The 14,599-nt window shown below is 42.6% G+C and overlaps 2 protein-coding genes across 4 annotated transcripts in view; one reads left to right on the forward strand and one right to left on the reverse strand.

Annotated features, from left to right (window-relative positions):
- Window positions 1-6,106, forward strand: PRMT2 (protein arginine methyltransferase 2; the record flags this gene model as incomplete). The annotated part of the gene is made up of 9 exons (XM_053471960.1): window positions 1-357; window positions 1,182-1,361; window positions 2,186-2,347; window positions 2,448-2,612; window positions 2,798-2,973; window positions 4,175-4,304; window positions 4,398-4,531; window positions 5,383-5,554; window positions 5,659-6,106. Coding segments are annotated over 9 exons (1,509 nt in total), but the record flags the coding sequence as incomplete, so codon positions are not given.
- The window catches only part of DIP2A (disco interacting protein 2 homolog A), a 27,395-nt gene continuing 18,676 nt past the window's right edge, over window positions 5,881-14,599 (reverse strand). For 2 of the 3 annotated variants that reach the window (XM_053470792.1, XM_053470790.1), the window contains 25 exons: window positions 14,391-14,484; window positions 14,149-14,268; window positions 13,921-14,035; window positions 13,586-13,725; window positions 13,307-13,443; window positions 13,140-13,220; window positions 12,881-13,008; window positions 12,578-12,692; window positions 12,300-12,501; window positions 11,151-11,260; window positions 10,983-11,063; window positions 10,686-10,809; window positions 10,437-10,558; window positions 10,179-10,290; window positions 9,708-9,817; window positions 9,180-9,310; window positions 8,938-9,106; window positions 8,552-8,722; window positions 8,331-8,360; window positions 7,880-7,941; window positions 7,752-7,809; window positions 7,482-7,556; window positions 7,185-7,359; window positions 6,980-7,103; window positions 5,881-6,837 (listed from right to left, as the gene is read on the reverse strand). In XM_053470792.1, the coding sequence (XP_053326767.1) occupies window positions 6,585-6,837; window positions 6,980-7,103; window positions 7,185-7,359; window positions 7,482-7,556; window positions 7,752-7,809; window positions 7,880-7,941; window positions 8,331-8,360; window positions 8,552-8,722; window positions 8,938-9,106; window positions 9,180-9,310; window positions 9,708-9,817; window positions 10,179-10,290; window positions 10,437-10,558; window positions 10,686-10,809; window positions 10,983-11,063; window positions 11,151-11,260; window positions 12,300-12,501; window positions 12,578-12,692; window positions 12,881-13,008; window positions 13,140-13,220; window positions 13,307-13,443; window positions 13,586-13,725; window positions 13,921-14,035; window positions 14,149-14,268; window positions 14,391-14,484 (3,039 nt within the window). In that variant the 3' untranslated portion in view covers window positions 5,881-6,584. The remainder of the gene's footprint in view (window positions 6,838-6,979; window positions 7,104-7,184; window positions 7,360-7,481; window positions 7,557-7,751; window positions 7,810-7,879; window positions 7,942-8,330; window positions 8,361-8,551; window positions 8,723-8,937; window positions 9,107-9,179; window positions 9,311-9,707; window positions 9,818-10,178; window positions 10,291-10,436; window positions 10,559-10,685; window positions 10,810-10,982; window positions 11,064-11,150; window positions 11,261-12,299; window positions 12,502-12,577; window positions 12,693-12,880; window positions 13,009-13,139; window positions 13,221-13,306; window positions 13,444-13,585; window positions 13,726-13,920; window positions 14,036-14,148; window positions 14,269-14,390; window positions 14,485-14,599) is intronic. The other variant, XM_053470791.1, reaches the window with a different exon arrangement.

Raw genomic sequence — 14,599 nt, forward strand, 5'->3', positions numbered from 1 at the left:
GGCGTTGTGGGGTGCCGCGTCGGGGACCCCGGCCTGGGTCCGTTGGGGTGCCGCGCCGGGGAGCCCGGCCTGGGTCCGGTGGGGTGCCGCGCCGGGGAGGACTATAGAGTTAGGAGAAGCTGCGTGGGTTTATCTGAGTCAAGAGGAAGCGGTGTGAATATTGGGTCACCGGGGAGTGAAGAGATCGAGTTGTCAGCAGCGCCTACCGAGCTCACAGCAGGGCAGAGTTCGGACACTGATGCTTTAGGGGTCTGCAGCACGGACGGCGATGCAGAGGAAGACGGGGTGGATGACCAATGTGAGAAGCTACAGGAGTTTTGGATGAAATGTGATTACTTTGCCGCCGATGACACTCAGGTATGTAGAGCAAGAAGTACAGCCAAAACTGCTGTATATTAACGGGAAAAACTCTGCATCGATATATATTAACAACAAAATCGAGAAAACCAATAATATTCTCTCATTTGCCTGAACAAACTACTTATAACATTTAAAGTGCAGATCATTTAATAAAAATTTGATTCATTTTTTTGCATAGTAAGGAGAAACATAACTGTCCTATCTTTTATAATTAATGTAACAACAATATAAATAACAGCCTCACTAATCCGATAATAATAATAATTAATGAAGTAAATGGCGGATGAAGAAATATGTGACCGTGCAAACTAATACACCTGGAGAACCACCAAGCAACAGGTTGTACAGCCTTGGATGATGGAGTTATGGCAAGTAGACCTGTTTGTAAAACAAAAATATACAAAATAATTTAAAGCAAATAAAAGTACAGATCACCAAACACTAAAAAGTCTGTGTTGACACGAATGTGGCGGAAACTATTGATGTTTGCGTAAGAGATTAACCAAAGGACAAAAAATGTAACAAAAATAAATGAATACTAAGCACAAGGGACTTGCTTTGCGGTATCTTAATTCATATCATGGTTTCTTTAAACGATCTCGTCTTGATTTTATTTTGCCATGTTGTTAGTGGTAAATATCATGTTTTATCTTAGATCTGTATCTTGACGTAAAGACTTGTTTACCGTGAAATATTTGGCCATAGTTGTGAGATTAAATGACTTGGTTCTATTTATTAAGTGATATTCATCACAGAATCTCTCTACCAAGCAGTATAAATCTTCATCAGGCTAAGTCTATTCATCTCATGTCTACTTGTAGCTCACTTTGTTTCAAGGAGACAAGGTGTCTCTAATCAATGTGGTGACACCAGATTGGTGGTGGGTTGTACACGATGGCAGTTATGGTTATGTACCGTCTGATTGTTTGAGCGAGACAGATACTGAAGAAGTGGATGACCCGTGGCAGGATGATGAATACTATGGAAGCTACCAGACTCTGGTGAGTGTAACTGTCATCTCATGCGGTCATGTGGAATAGATACATACCCGGGTATAAGCAATTTAGCATTCCGCTTCTTTTTAGTATTGCTAAGGATAGCCATGTTAGTCCAGTGGTATACACGGACATAATGAGTAATGTAGTATCTTGTCCTCAAAAGAACGGTTAGTCTAGTAAAAGGTATCATCACATACTGGAATATTTATGGTTTCCATTGGTGAATATCTCATCCATACATTCAGGAGAGATCCACAAAGGGAATGATACAAAAACAAAAGAATAATTACAAATTTAAAAACTCTAAAAGAAAGTGCCCCTTCAGCATACCAAGACATTTTGGACAATGCTATGCAGTGTGAGGGCGACCCTCTTCCATTTCAGCATGACTGTGTCCAAGTGCACAAAGCAAGGTCAATAAAGACATGGTTGGATGAGTTTGGTGTGAAAGAACTTGATTGACCTGCACAGAGCCCTGACCTCAACCCCATCGAACATCTACGGGATGAACTGCAATGGAGCCAGGCCTTAGCAAAAATGCTCTGCTAGATGAATATGCAAATATCCTTACAGGGACACTCAAATGAATGGGGGGGGGGGTTGCAGGTCATGATCTGGCCAAGATGGTTCTTTGAGTACTTTAATATCCACTTACCTTAGGGGAAAGCTCTATTAGAGAGCTGTCGCATTCAATCAGACAACTCGGGGCTACAAACATCTGCCCCAGCTGTAAAGGGGGACAATAGGTTGTTAAATAGGGACTAGACCTGCCACCAAGGGTCAACCGCTATTTCTGCCATATTAAATGTTAAAATATTTATTTTCAGAAGCTGCACTTGGAAATGCTGTCTGATGTTCCACGGACCGAGACATATCGAGAAGTCATAAAGCGCAACAGAGCGTCTCTGTTAGGCAAGCACATCCTGGATTTGGGTTGTGGAACTGGGATCATAAGCTTATTTTGTGCACAGCTGGCTCAGCCAAAGGCAGTGAGTATTGTCTCACCACTTGGAAAACATATGTTAAGAGTTAAAGAAACGCAGCCATGAAACTTGGATTTGAGTGATGAAAGTGACTTGTTGCTCCCAGGTGTATGCAGTGGAAGCGAGCAAGATTGCACAACAGACACGCAGGCTAATAGAAAAAAATGGATTTTCTAACGTTGTGCATGTTATTGACCAACGAGCAGAAGAAATGGAACTACCTACCAAAGTGGATGTCCTTGTGTCCGAATGGATGGGAACCTGTTTACTTGTATAGTCACAAGCTTTCTGTGCATTTTCCTTATATCTGTGCAACTAGCATGCATTTAGACCTTTAGCGTAACACTTTCCGTAGTGTACCTCGTAAATCTTGTGATTCAGGTCTTTTCCTGTATACTATTGTCCTGTGTAGAAGTCTGATCTTATTTTAACAACATTCCTACCTTTTATCTGTAGTTTGAATTCATGTTGGAGTCCGTTCTCCTAGCACGTGACTTCTGGCTAAAGGAGGATGGTGTGATGTGGCCAAGCACAGCGTCCATTCACTTGGTACCATGTAGTGCAGCCAGGGAATATGCCGGTAAAGTTCTCTTCTGGGATTCTCGGTACCAGCTGGACTTCAGTCCATTACAGTAAGTGGGACAGATGTTATCGCTTGCAATGCACAGCTCGTTCATATTAGCAGTATACATGGATCAGCCATAACATTATGACCACTGACAGGTGAAGTGAAGAACACTGATAATGTAGTTATCATGGCACCTGTCAGTGGGTGGATATATTGGGCAGCAAGTTGAACACTTAGTCCTCAAAGTTGATGTGTTACAAGCAGGAAAAATGGGCGAGCGTAAAGATTTGAGGGACTTTGACAAAGACCAATTTGTGATGACTGGGTCAAAGTATCTCCAACACCGCAGCTCTTGTGTGGTGTTCCTGGTCTGCAGCGGTCAGTACCTATCAAAAGTGGTCCAAGGACGGAAAAGAGGTGAATCAGGGTCATGGGTGGCCAAGGCCCATTGATGCACATAGGAGGAGAAGGCTGGCTCTTGTGGTCAGATCCAACAGAGCTACTGTAGCTCAATTTGCTGAAAAAGTTAATGCTGGTTCTGACAGGTGCCAGAACACACAGTGCATCAGTTTGTTGCGTATGGGACAACAGATCAGTCGGGGTGCCCATGCTGAACCCTGCCCACTACTGAAAGTGTGTACAATGGTGGGCATGTGAGGTTAAGAACTGGACCACGAAGCAATGGGAGGTGGTGGCCTGGTCTGATGAATGTTTTCATTTACATCATGTGGATGGCCAGGTGCGTGTAAGTCACTTACCTGGAGAACACATGGTATTAGGATGCATCCATGGAGGCCCCACCTCGTGCCTTACAGGAGTTAAAGGATCTGCTGCCAATGTCTTGGTGCCAGATACCACAGCACACCTTCAGAGGTCTAGTGGAGTCCATGAAACAACGGGTGGTCATAATGTTGTGATCACTTCATGTAGCAAAGATACTAGTTAAAGGACACTCCAGTCATCATAGGTGCTTCAAACCATATGATAACTGCGTGGTCCGTTTTGCAAAAGCAGAAAATCTGTGGCAAGAATAGTCGGATGGTGGAGGATGGTTAGTATAGCGGCTTCTGTTTTAGGTAAGTGATTTAGTTTTAGAAGAACTTATTCTTCTTTAGAGGGGGTGTCAGGACCACTAAACTATTCCTTAATAATAAGCACCTGCTTGGCATTATCTACCCCAGTTTATGTAAGAATATTATATGTATGTGAACAAAACCAGTAGAATGGCTCCACACATCTTTAATGATTGAATCACCGCACTGCAGGTCACTTGCTGTGAAAGAATTCCTTTCAAAACCTAACCCAGACTATGTGCTGCAGCCTGAAGACTGCCTGTCCGATCCCTGCATTTTACTGGATGTTAATCTGAGGACCCTGCAGATCGCTGATCTGGAGGTGAGCAATATGCTTATTGCTTCTGTTACAAAATGGCGGTATCTTCTGAATAATAAAAATAAATAAAAATAATGAATCAATGTGTCCCCTCAGCGAATGAGCGGCAATTTCACTTTCTGTGTAAAAAATGATGGCATCTTTCATGGATTCACTGCTTGGTTCAGTGTCCAGTTCCAAAATATTGAGGACAAGGGATGGCTTGAACTGAATACTGGACCCTTCAACATGTAAGTAAAAGAGCTACAAGCAAAGAAAACAAAACAAGCTTTCCCAGGTCTCCTTCACTTTGTGGCTTTAACTCTCCCGCTCCATTTTTCATAATGAAGAACTGAAATTAAATTGGTGAGGAGACGTATGATCTGTCACTGATTTTATGATGCATTATATATCGCCAGCCAAAGCTTTATGCAGCAGAAGTTCATTGTAGATAAGCCTTTATAATTTATAAAAGCTGTGAATAACCCTCAATAGCACAGACTTTGAAGAGTAATAAATATTGATAGGAAGAGAAAAATGTCTCAGGCTCAAATAATACAAATGTATAATACGAGGCCTACCAAACAGTGTGAGCATGCTGCAAATACAGTGTATTGGCTGTACAATGTATACAAAAACTGTCTGCGCTTCTCACCCTAATAAAGTTGGCAACAAATATATAAACTTAATATAAATGAGAGGTTTTGGTTATATGAATTGGCCAAAGCATAAATAATAAATATTGATGCTTACATGCCTTTCCCTCCCAAGGTAGGCCACACTACACAAACACCACTTTATCATAGTAATAACTTTCTTTGCTGTAGCAGAAAGCATTATGACGACATATTACAATAACTTCTGTCCTAACACTCAAGCTCAATTTCTGCTCCTGGTAGCTTCAGTCCAAGATGTTCATTTTCAGTGCAATTCAGATACCAGGGATCTTAAATATACCTAGGGTGAGCCACTCGCGGCAGGATCTGGCGGCAACTATATGCAAGCCCATTTCTCAAAATTCCAGAAATATGGGTAAAGTACTTTGGCTACAAAAGCCTTCTAACTTGTAGCTCACCAACTTAAATGTGTGATGCTGTTACAGGCTCACTCACTGGAAGCATACACTCTTCATGCTGGATGAACCAGTGCATGTGCATAAAGGGGATAGAATCAGAGGCACTGCCTTGTTCCAAAGAAATCCTGTATGGAGGCGTCATATGTCTGTCACATTGAGTTGGGAAATCACAAGCGATGCACATGACGTTCCATACGAGGTGAGTGTATAGTGCAACTGTGCTCCATATATGATGCAACAGGGTAGGTTGTTTGTCCACCATACTCCTGATTGATGATGTATACATTTGAATCCTCTCGGCAGGTCGGCTGCAAGAAATTTCCAATGTGGAGATGAGCCTTTTAAAGAAGCATTTTTTTTGGTTAAATACAAGAAGTGTGCTGCATTGTATCCAAGAGACACCTATAGAATCATACCCTTTCCATATGGATTACTAATATAGTTATTTAACGTTTTTGCCCCGTTTATTACAAGGATTTGCTGTTCCTCATACGTTTCTGTACCTACTAACACAAACCAAAGAGATGTTTTTAAAATGTTTAATGTGCTTTTGTCCATTCTTTATCACATGTAACATTGCCGGGCTTTGTAATGCTTTAATGCATTGCCAAAGTTATGTTTTGGTTTTTTTTTTTTTAACTATAAAAACTACAGTGTTAAAATTAAAGTGGTCCTGTCCCCTGATGGAGAACCAGCAGGAATTTCCTTTTAGCTTGATGCATTTAATAAATTACACAGCGTCTGTACATAATTACATTCAGTTCTTTGATAAGTGAAGCAGCAGCTCACTCAGGGCTGGTGAACATTCACAATTTGGAAAAGTTCCACTTGGCTCAGAGGGAAAGTCTTTCCCCCAGTTCTATGTAAAAAGACTGTGCTCAGCTTAAGGAGATTCAGAAATTCACATTATTGCATGAATTTGACTCTGTAAGGCGATACAACACGGGAGGGTGGACACCTAACGCACAGAAAGAGCAGCAATCGCAATGAGTAATGCTACATCCAGTGTCACAGTAAGAGGTAAAAGGTCACTAGGTACATTCTGATCTAGGGACTCTTGCCATCTGTGACTAGAAGCATCCCTGCTTTATAGTTGATGGGGAAAAAGGTTTAAGTGGCCAGGAATCACTTCAGAAGGAAGACGGCAGCAGTGTCCTCTCCAGCTATGCTTCCCTCCCCATAGCACCCACGTTTGTAAAGGGTTAAGGCTTGAAGCAATTACTGGCCGCTCACATGTTGTATGCCACATAAATAGGATCCAATTGATCGGCCAGGAAACCATCTCGAAGATGCATACGCTGCTTCTCTCCCCGTGAGTTGATGGGAATAACCCCCGGGTCCACAATTACCACTACTCCCACGATCAAGTAGTGCTCTTCCAAGACTACATTAGTCACCAACGCTACCAGGTCTAGCGCTTCCTGTTCCGGGCCATCGAGTTCCAACACAACCACCAGCAAGTTTGTCCATGTGAACACAGCGCTGGGAAGAAAGGAAAGATGTCGTCGAATTGTCATTTACTAGTTAAAGCTTAAAAGGTCCTAGCATTGTCAGATAAAGCAACATACTAACATTAAAAGACTAATGACAGCGTGTCCCCCACCCCAAGTCCTGATGCACTAACCATTCAGCGATATTCTTGTGAGAGCGGATCACAGACGTTTCTATATCAATGGGATGATATCTCATTCCACGCAACTCCAATGTCTCATCAAGGGATCCGACTACATACAAAGCATCATGTCTCTCTGCGAAAATATTTAACATTACCTGCTGTGGCACTATATCAAGTAAAACAACAACACTGTATGCTTTGCTCAATCCGTTACCTCCGCTGGCATCAGTCAATTCTGTCCTGCGGAGAAATCCAAGGTATCCCGTACGTGCCCAAACAGTTTGTGTATCACCGAAGCTGAGCCGCGCATTGAAATGGTCAGCGTGCAAAGCCTCCTCTCCATAAACCGTGTAATAACCATTAGCATTGTGTGGGCTGCTTACCCATACCTGCAGGAGCAGAGACGTTGCAAAAATCTTACAATCATCCACAAGCCCTATGCGTGAATATAAACTGCATGTATGTGAAATGTATCATACATGTAAACGATTAAACAGGTTTTGATGCATACCTCACCCAAGTGAGAGTCGCCAAGTGGTCCTTTGGTCTCTGTGTGTGCTATAATGACTTTCACACCAGGAAGAATCTATACGGGAATAAACAGATCACTTTGGAGTCGTTTGAAATAACCAGATACACAGGCTGAGGCCTTGCCTGAGCCATATGACTACAGGGTATGGACAGACAATATTTTACGATAAAGCCTAACATTCTCCCAGGACCTCGGCAGAGGTGGAGACTCTAAATAACCTACACACATATCTAAGAGAGTAGACATTACCTTTCCAGATTCCATTAGCGGAAGACTGTGCGGTGACCCTCTTTCCACTAAGCGTACCCTAAAGAATACAGACATGATTAGAGAAGGAACCCTAATGAGAGAAATCCGAGAACAGGGTCTAGACTTACCTGTCGTGACGCAGAGCTCTCATATCTACGTAAACAGTAGTTGGATCAGGGCCCGCAGTGCCCTGTAAAATAGTAAATTACGTGTCATTTCACAGGTAAAAATAATAATAAAAAAAAAAAAAAAACCCAAAATGAACCACGAGCTGGGGCTGCCATGCAGGTGATAAGCTGAACAAACCAATTCTACAAACGTGAAGGTGTGGATGTGCACTACAGTCCCTCCTCATCTCAAGTCCTGCACCTGCATTCAGCACTGTTCTCCAAAATGCCTCCTACCCTCGGTTTGCGTGTTTGGATACTACCTGTACCTAATTCACATATTGCCCTGGAACCAGCTCCCAACTTCCACTAATACTACGCTGACATCCATCTCGCCTGCACTTCCCAGGTATTTTTAAGGCAAAGCACGCTTTGGTTAGCATGTCAGCACGTACACATGCAGACACCATACCTGGTCAATAAGCTTGCCCAGTCTGTTGGGCTGAAAGAGGAACCACAAAGAGAAGTGAGTGCCAATACAGAATGAAAGAAAGAGTGGGAATAAACAAATGGTAGATAAAGCATACGGCTGAACATGAGTGGGGTTACGTGACCAGTTCCACGTGGCTCTAAATACAAAGCATTCCCATGACTCGCCCTGCACGGCACAAATCAGAAGGGAAACATACTCACTTGTAAACAGATGGCGACATTGACCCGGCAGCCAAAGGTGGTGCTGACAGCTCTGGTGGATAAGCCTAAATCCTTGAACAGCTTGGAGAAGGACTGAGTAAGCGAGATCCGTGGGCGCTCCTCTGCTACCACCATGCACGTGCGCACACAGGACAAATTTACACCACGTGACTGGGGAAAGGGAACAAATGGTCGCGGGTGAGCAATGGAAAGAAAGGGAAAGGGAAGTCGAGGCAGGAAAGCCACAGTTTCAAAGGTACAGGAGACAGGGGACAGTGGTAGGCTATAGGTGGAGGAATTCATATGGGAGAAAAATAAAAGTAGAAATGCATTTAGAGTAGGGGGATAAACAGTGTATGAGGAAAAGATAGAAAGCATAGTTTTACCCGCAGGGTGCCTGTTTGTGTACCCAGACCCCGGGTGCACATCTCCATCACTGAATAGGAGCAGAACGTGACACGCACTTTGTATTGACTCACAGCACTCAACCATAAAGATGGATTACTCTCCAACTCTAACGGTGGAACTAGAATAGACTGGTGCCCGGAATAAACACTGTAGAGAGAAGGGTACGTTGGTATTTTGCAATGCTGATTACCGTTATATCAATAGGAAAATGATGGCTCACCTGCAGAGGCACCAGAGGGCAAAGCCCAAGCCACAATATGGATCCAGGCAGATGGCAATCTGACGAGAGGGATATAGCTCACACTGCAGCTTAATGGAGCGACATAAGGCACTGCAGGCTGCATGCGTCATCTAGAAGGGAAATGGATGCATGAACTTTAGAGGGAAAGCAGAGAAGAAAAAAAGATGGCTGGGAGGGGAGTGTGTGAACACAAACTGTATGTAAAGTGCATTGGTGTACGTAGGCTGGGCTCTTTTTTGTGTGCTGGGATACAATGTCATAGCCTCCTGTTACTTTAGAAACACACCACAAGCTACATATACCAGAGATGACGCCAGCTAAGCACAAACCTACATATAGCAAGTTTGCCATTTACAAGGGAGATCTTGTGGCTCTCCCCACCAGATCTGTTACACCAGGCTGACAAGTATATGCCCTGTTTGTTTAGGTACTTAACAATACTGAGATATAATGCATAGGAGACCTAAAAAGACTGCATTCATAGTTAATTCAGAGTTAATATCGCACCTTCACTCCCGCTAGTATTCCTGTGGTGGATACACTGAAATCCAAATAAGCTAGGGTCTCCGGAGAGGGTGGCTTGTACACATGCGATATCTTCTTTTTGGGCATGTCCTCTGTAGAAACACACATAGATCATGCACATAGTTCAACTGCAACAACAAAAACATTCAAACAAACAAGCTTTGGCAGATTACAAGAACACCACATATTCTGGAACTTCATTTGACTGATACTGTGATGGATTACTAACCAAGCACATATATCAAGAAACATAAACACAGACGCGTACTACAGTCTCATAACTGCTACAAGGGGATCCCTGTTCCTGTGAATTGTGGATACTCTTAAAACCATCATTAAGGTACAAACCAGTTAAACTGCATTAAATCACAAGAGCAATCTTGAAGAAACTATTCATACAGCTTAGTTAGTACTTTAATCTCAAACACGGTATATCTAAACTAAGCTGCTCACCAGTGTCCAAAATGGTTGGCCATGTTTTGATGTCTACAGCTGCAGCAGCTTCCTTGGACTTGAGTAGACGCATTATTGCTTGTGTGGTAAGGATACAAGATGACTTACTGACCTGCACATGGAGATAACAGACATCACCAGCCCAGCACAAAAAGATGTAGCACAATTGGACACGTCCACACAGACGTACACAAAACAGGCCAGCACATGCAGGATAAAATGTTTATGGACAAAAGAAAAAGAAAAGGCGTCATTTACCTCTACAATCATCTTGACAGTAGGCAAGGTGGTTGTAAGGTTCTGCGGGTGAGGTGGTCGCACTGTGATTGGGATGCAGCCAGCATAAAGGCAGCCAAAAAACGTGGCAATCAGGTCAATTCCTGGGTTAACAAAAAATAGAAGAAAAAAACTTCAAACAAAGAACCCTCCTCCAAGTATGTATGTTATATTCTAAATCACTTCTGACCTCCGCAGCACACACAGTCAACGTATCCTGCTCCCACTAACCTGGTGGGTACACTAAAGCTACGTGATCCCCCACATTGAGACGCGCTTTCTCCACCAAACCGATGGCTATACGTTCTGCTTTCTTATGGAGCTGTAAACAAGATGCTGTACTCGACACAGTGCCCTGCAGAGAAGACAGAAAGACATCAACACAAATCAGTACGTAAAACAGAAACTAGACTACTTATAAATTATATACAGTATACACACACACACAAATGCATATTATTAAAAACATATTTAACATTTTCTATCGATTGATACGATAATAGCATTAGTAGCCAAGGAACTTATTACCTTAGCGTTCAACAGCAGTAGCAGTTGATGATCAGGAGTTGTTTGTGCCCTCCACTGCAATACATCAGCTAAGTAGAGGAACTGGGAGAGAATCAAGAAGAAAAAAATGATAAAAAGGGAAAAGCTAATTCTATTTAAAAAAATAAATAAATAAAAATCCTATTTCACCTTTCGTGCTTGATCATTGTCCTCGAGCTGAGACACATCTCTTCCACAAGCCTGAGCGATCCTCTTTCCAGCCACCAGATTACCCACAATCATGGAGGCAGGGCCCACATCTTCGACACGAGAAAGGAAGATTTTAGTGTGGCACGGGTAGCTAAAGTGAACTAATGATGTTTTGTAACACAAAAATTCGTCAAATGCAAGAGACAGAAAGAGAGCTCTTTATTTCCACAAGGCAGAAAAATAAAACTAGGAACGGATGAACATGCACATTCAGAGACCAGCTATCACAGGTAAGCTGCCAGGTGAATGAACGTGCAGCGGTTCTGCTCAAAGGGAGATCTGGATCGTGAATATAACTATTTCCTCTGCGGGTCAGTGAATAAAAACTGGCATGACTGCCATACAGATCTGAAAACAAACAGTGTGCTTTTATATGCCCATTATATGCAATTACTGTAAATTCTGTTCCAGATTTACATATCATAAATCAGCTATCTGCATTCACGCTTACAGAGTTCTGCATACGTGCTCAAAAGATCTGCGGGCAGAGAAATGCTCAAACAAACCCCTGCAGGAGGCTTTACCTCTGAGAAATGTTCGTGATCAAAGCAGTCATACTTTATGTGGTGAGGTTATTTAAATCATTTCATAACTTCAAGATTCCTCTCAAGCCAACAAAAGAAAATAAATGCCAGTTTCCCACCACGCCAATACAGAGAGGATGACAGAAAAAAAGCTCAAGCTGGCAGTTTAGCATGCCATCGTACCCGACCAATGTCAACGGGGTTAAATCCCGAACCCTGCTTGTTGAGAAAAAAAGCCCCCCATTGCTGATGCACTAAATGCATTCGTATCAGACGGTTGTGCTATGTGGAGCTACCTCAATGTGTATAAGCATGCCATTTGAGACCCCCGATACAGACACATTGCTCTCATCCCATTTGTTCTTATGGTATGTATATTATGTGTATTGAGGCAAGTGGTTTTAAAAAATAAAACAGATCTAATATTGTAGATTATGTAAATTATTAAAATTTTGAGTAACTAATTATGTGGCAAGACACACCTCATTTTGTTTAAAAACTCATTATGTATCCACATCGTGATACATCACCAAAGAGTTAAGACATTGTATTCCCTTTCACTTACCCGACTGTTTTTGGCGTGGCTTAGGCAGGTTGGTAACACACGTGTGCGGGCACATAAGAACATTGCAGGGGTGCAGAGATCCCTCCAAGAAGTGTTGCTTGGTTTCAGAGATATGGATTCCACCGAGAGGTGCCTTGGGAAGAGTGTTAGCAGGTACTAAAGCCAGGCAGTAAACTCCCACCTGGTGAATGCTGTCAATAGCCTGTGGAAATGATATCCTATGTAAAAATCGGTTATGTACAAGTAAACACTTAGGAAACAATCAAAGTTTGATTTACCTGCAGGACTCTGCTCATCCACTGGAAACTGTCTTCTTCAGAGGAGTCAGGTCTCTGCTCTGCTACCAGGACAATCCTCTCATCGTGTAATACATTAACTGAAAACACAGCTATCCTGCATTGGAGAACAGAGGACTTGTAGCACATAAAGCCTTCCCATTCCTAAATATAATATTACCAGCCAAATGACTAATGACTCAAGTTTTACACATCTAATTCAATAGGCCACAGTGTCCTTAGCAAGGACAAAGTGCTGCATCTCATCCATTCTCTCCAACACAGCCATCTCCCGTAGCATCTTACCTGCCTCTGTATACAAACTTCATTGGTTCCACAGCCAAGGCCGTTGCCACTACATCATCACAGCTGTGCCTGCGACCACTCACAACCATTTGGCCATCTACCTTCCCAACAACGTAGACCAAACGTTCCTGCAAAAAGGAAAAGAAATTAAAAAATGATATTGCCAAGAACAGCTAGCAATTTGGGGAGAGAAATATGATGGACTTGGGAGCGGATGACAACAAGCATGCAACAAAAATAAAGCTCTGAACATACTCACTTCCCCAATAAAGCCAAGTAATCCAGTTCTGGTAAAGTGTTGGTTGCACACCGGATCTCCATTGGCAGTCAGTGGGATGGTCTAGAAAAGGAAAACAGTTATTTCTTAAATTCACTTATGTGGGCTCATTATTCTAACAAAGCCTCTAAGCTTAGCACTTAACATACCTCAAACACATTTTTGGTAATTCCTTGTAGACCAAAGTATGCCGTTCCTGTTGACTGGGATGAAACACACAGCTCTCCAACCTCATCGGTTTTACAAAGGTATGGTGCTCCTTCTGCCTTCACCACACAAATGCTGGCTAGAAAATAGCATATACATATCACTGATCATGCTACCACGTTCAATGCAGGATATACCTTTCATCCAGTTTGTTACAGTTTGAAAGAATGCACGTGGAATTCTCTCAAGTACATTGTAATGATAGCAGAACTTTATCTTACCACCAGGAAGGACATGTCCCACATCCTGAACAGTCAGCACAGATAGTTTCTCCTCTGTGTCTGCGCGGATGACACCATAACTCAGCCCATTCATAGACAGAACTGCTCTCCCAGGCGGCATTCCCCCCATATCAGGTGGCCTGAATTGAAGCACATCAGATCAGAATGCGAAGGAAGTTGAGGGGATGAACAGTGACATATACTGGTGCATTAGAGAAGGCAACCAAAGCGGATGTTTACAGAAAGGAAACAGCATGAACTTATAATAGCATTAAAGTATAAAAGGAATGGGATATTGACAGAGCGGATGATAAATTATTGAAATAAGAACACACCTGCGCAAGGAAACCGTTAGCGCTTCTGATGAGCTGGCACATGGAGAGACCACTTCAGGTCTCAGACCTCGAGACTGGAAGACATTGAGAAAGGCATCGCAGGAAGAAATGGACCCTGTAAGTGCAGAATTTTGTTTAAGGTAAAGCCAGATATGCATACTACATGAGCAAGAAATTTGAGAAACGTATGAATCGTATGCGTTCAGGGCACACGTTGGTCTCACGTACATGGGTTAGCTCCATCTGCCACTATGAGCATTCGTAAAGAGCTGAGACTCACATCGCGTTGGTCCCTCTGTGCCAGGAGCGACCAATGCATATCTCTGGATTTTACCAGGGCTACACGAGCTACGGAAGAAAAAAAGGGTATTAAGACACGGGATGGAAACAATACGAGAGAAAATAAATACCTTGCACTTATTACTTCCATGTGTACACCTTTAAAAACTGGACAAATACAGGACAATTACCTTTGTAAGCACTGACTTTCTGGATCCATGAGAGGGGATTCACCTTCATTAAGGCATATGGTATACTGACAACATGCATTCTATTCATGACACTCTGTATGGGAATACATATACGAAGAATACAATGCCAATTTTGAAAAGAATACAAGTGATTTTTATCTTCTACAAATACAAAATTCAGGTGACCAGTGCCACTTGTTTAAAACAGA

The sequence above is a fragment of the Spea bombifrons genome, chromosome 7 (genome assembly GCF_027358695.1).
Source record: "Spea bombifrons isolate aSpeBom1 chromosome 7, aSpeBom1.2.pri, whole genome shotgun sequence".
NCBI lineage: Eukaryota > Metazoa > Chordata > Amphibia > Anura > Pelobatidae > Spea > Spea bombifrons.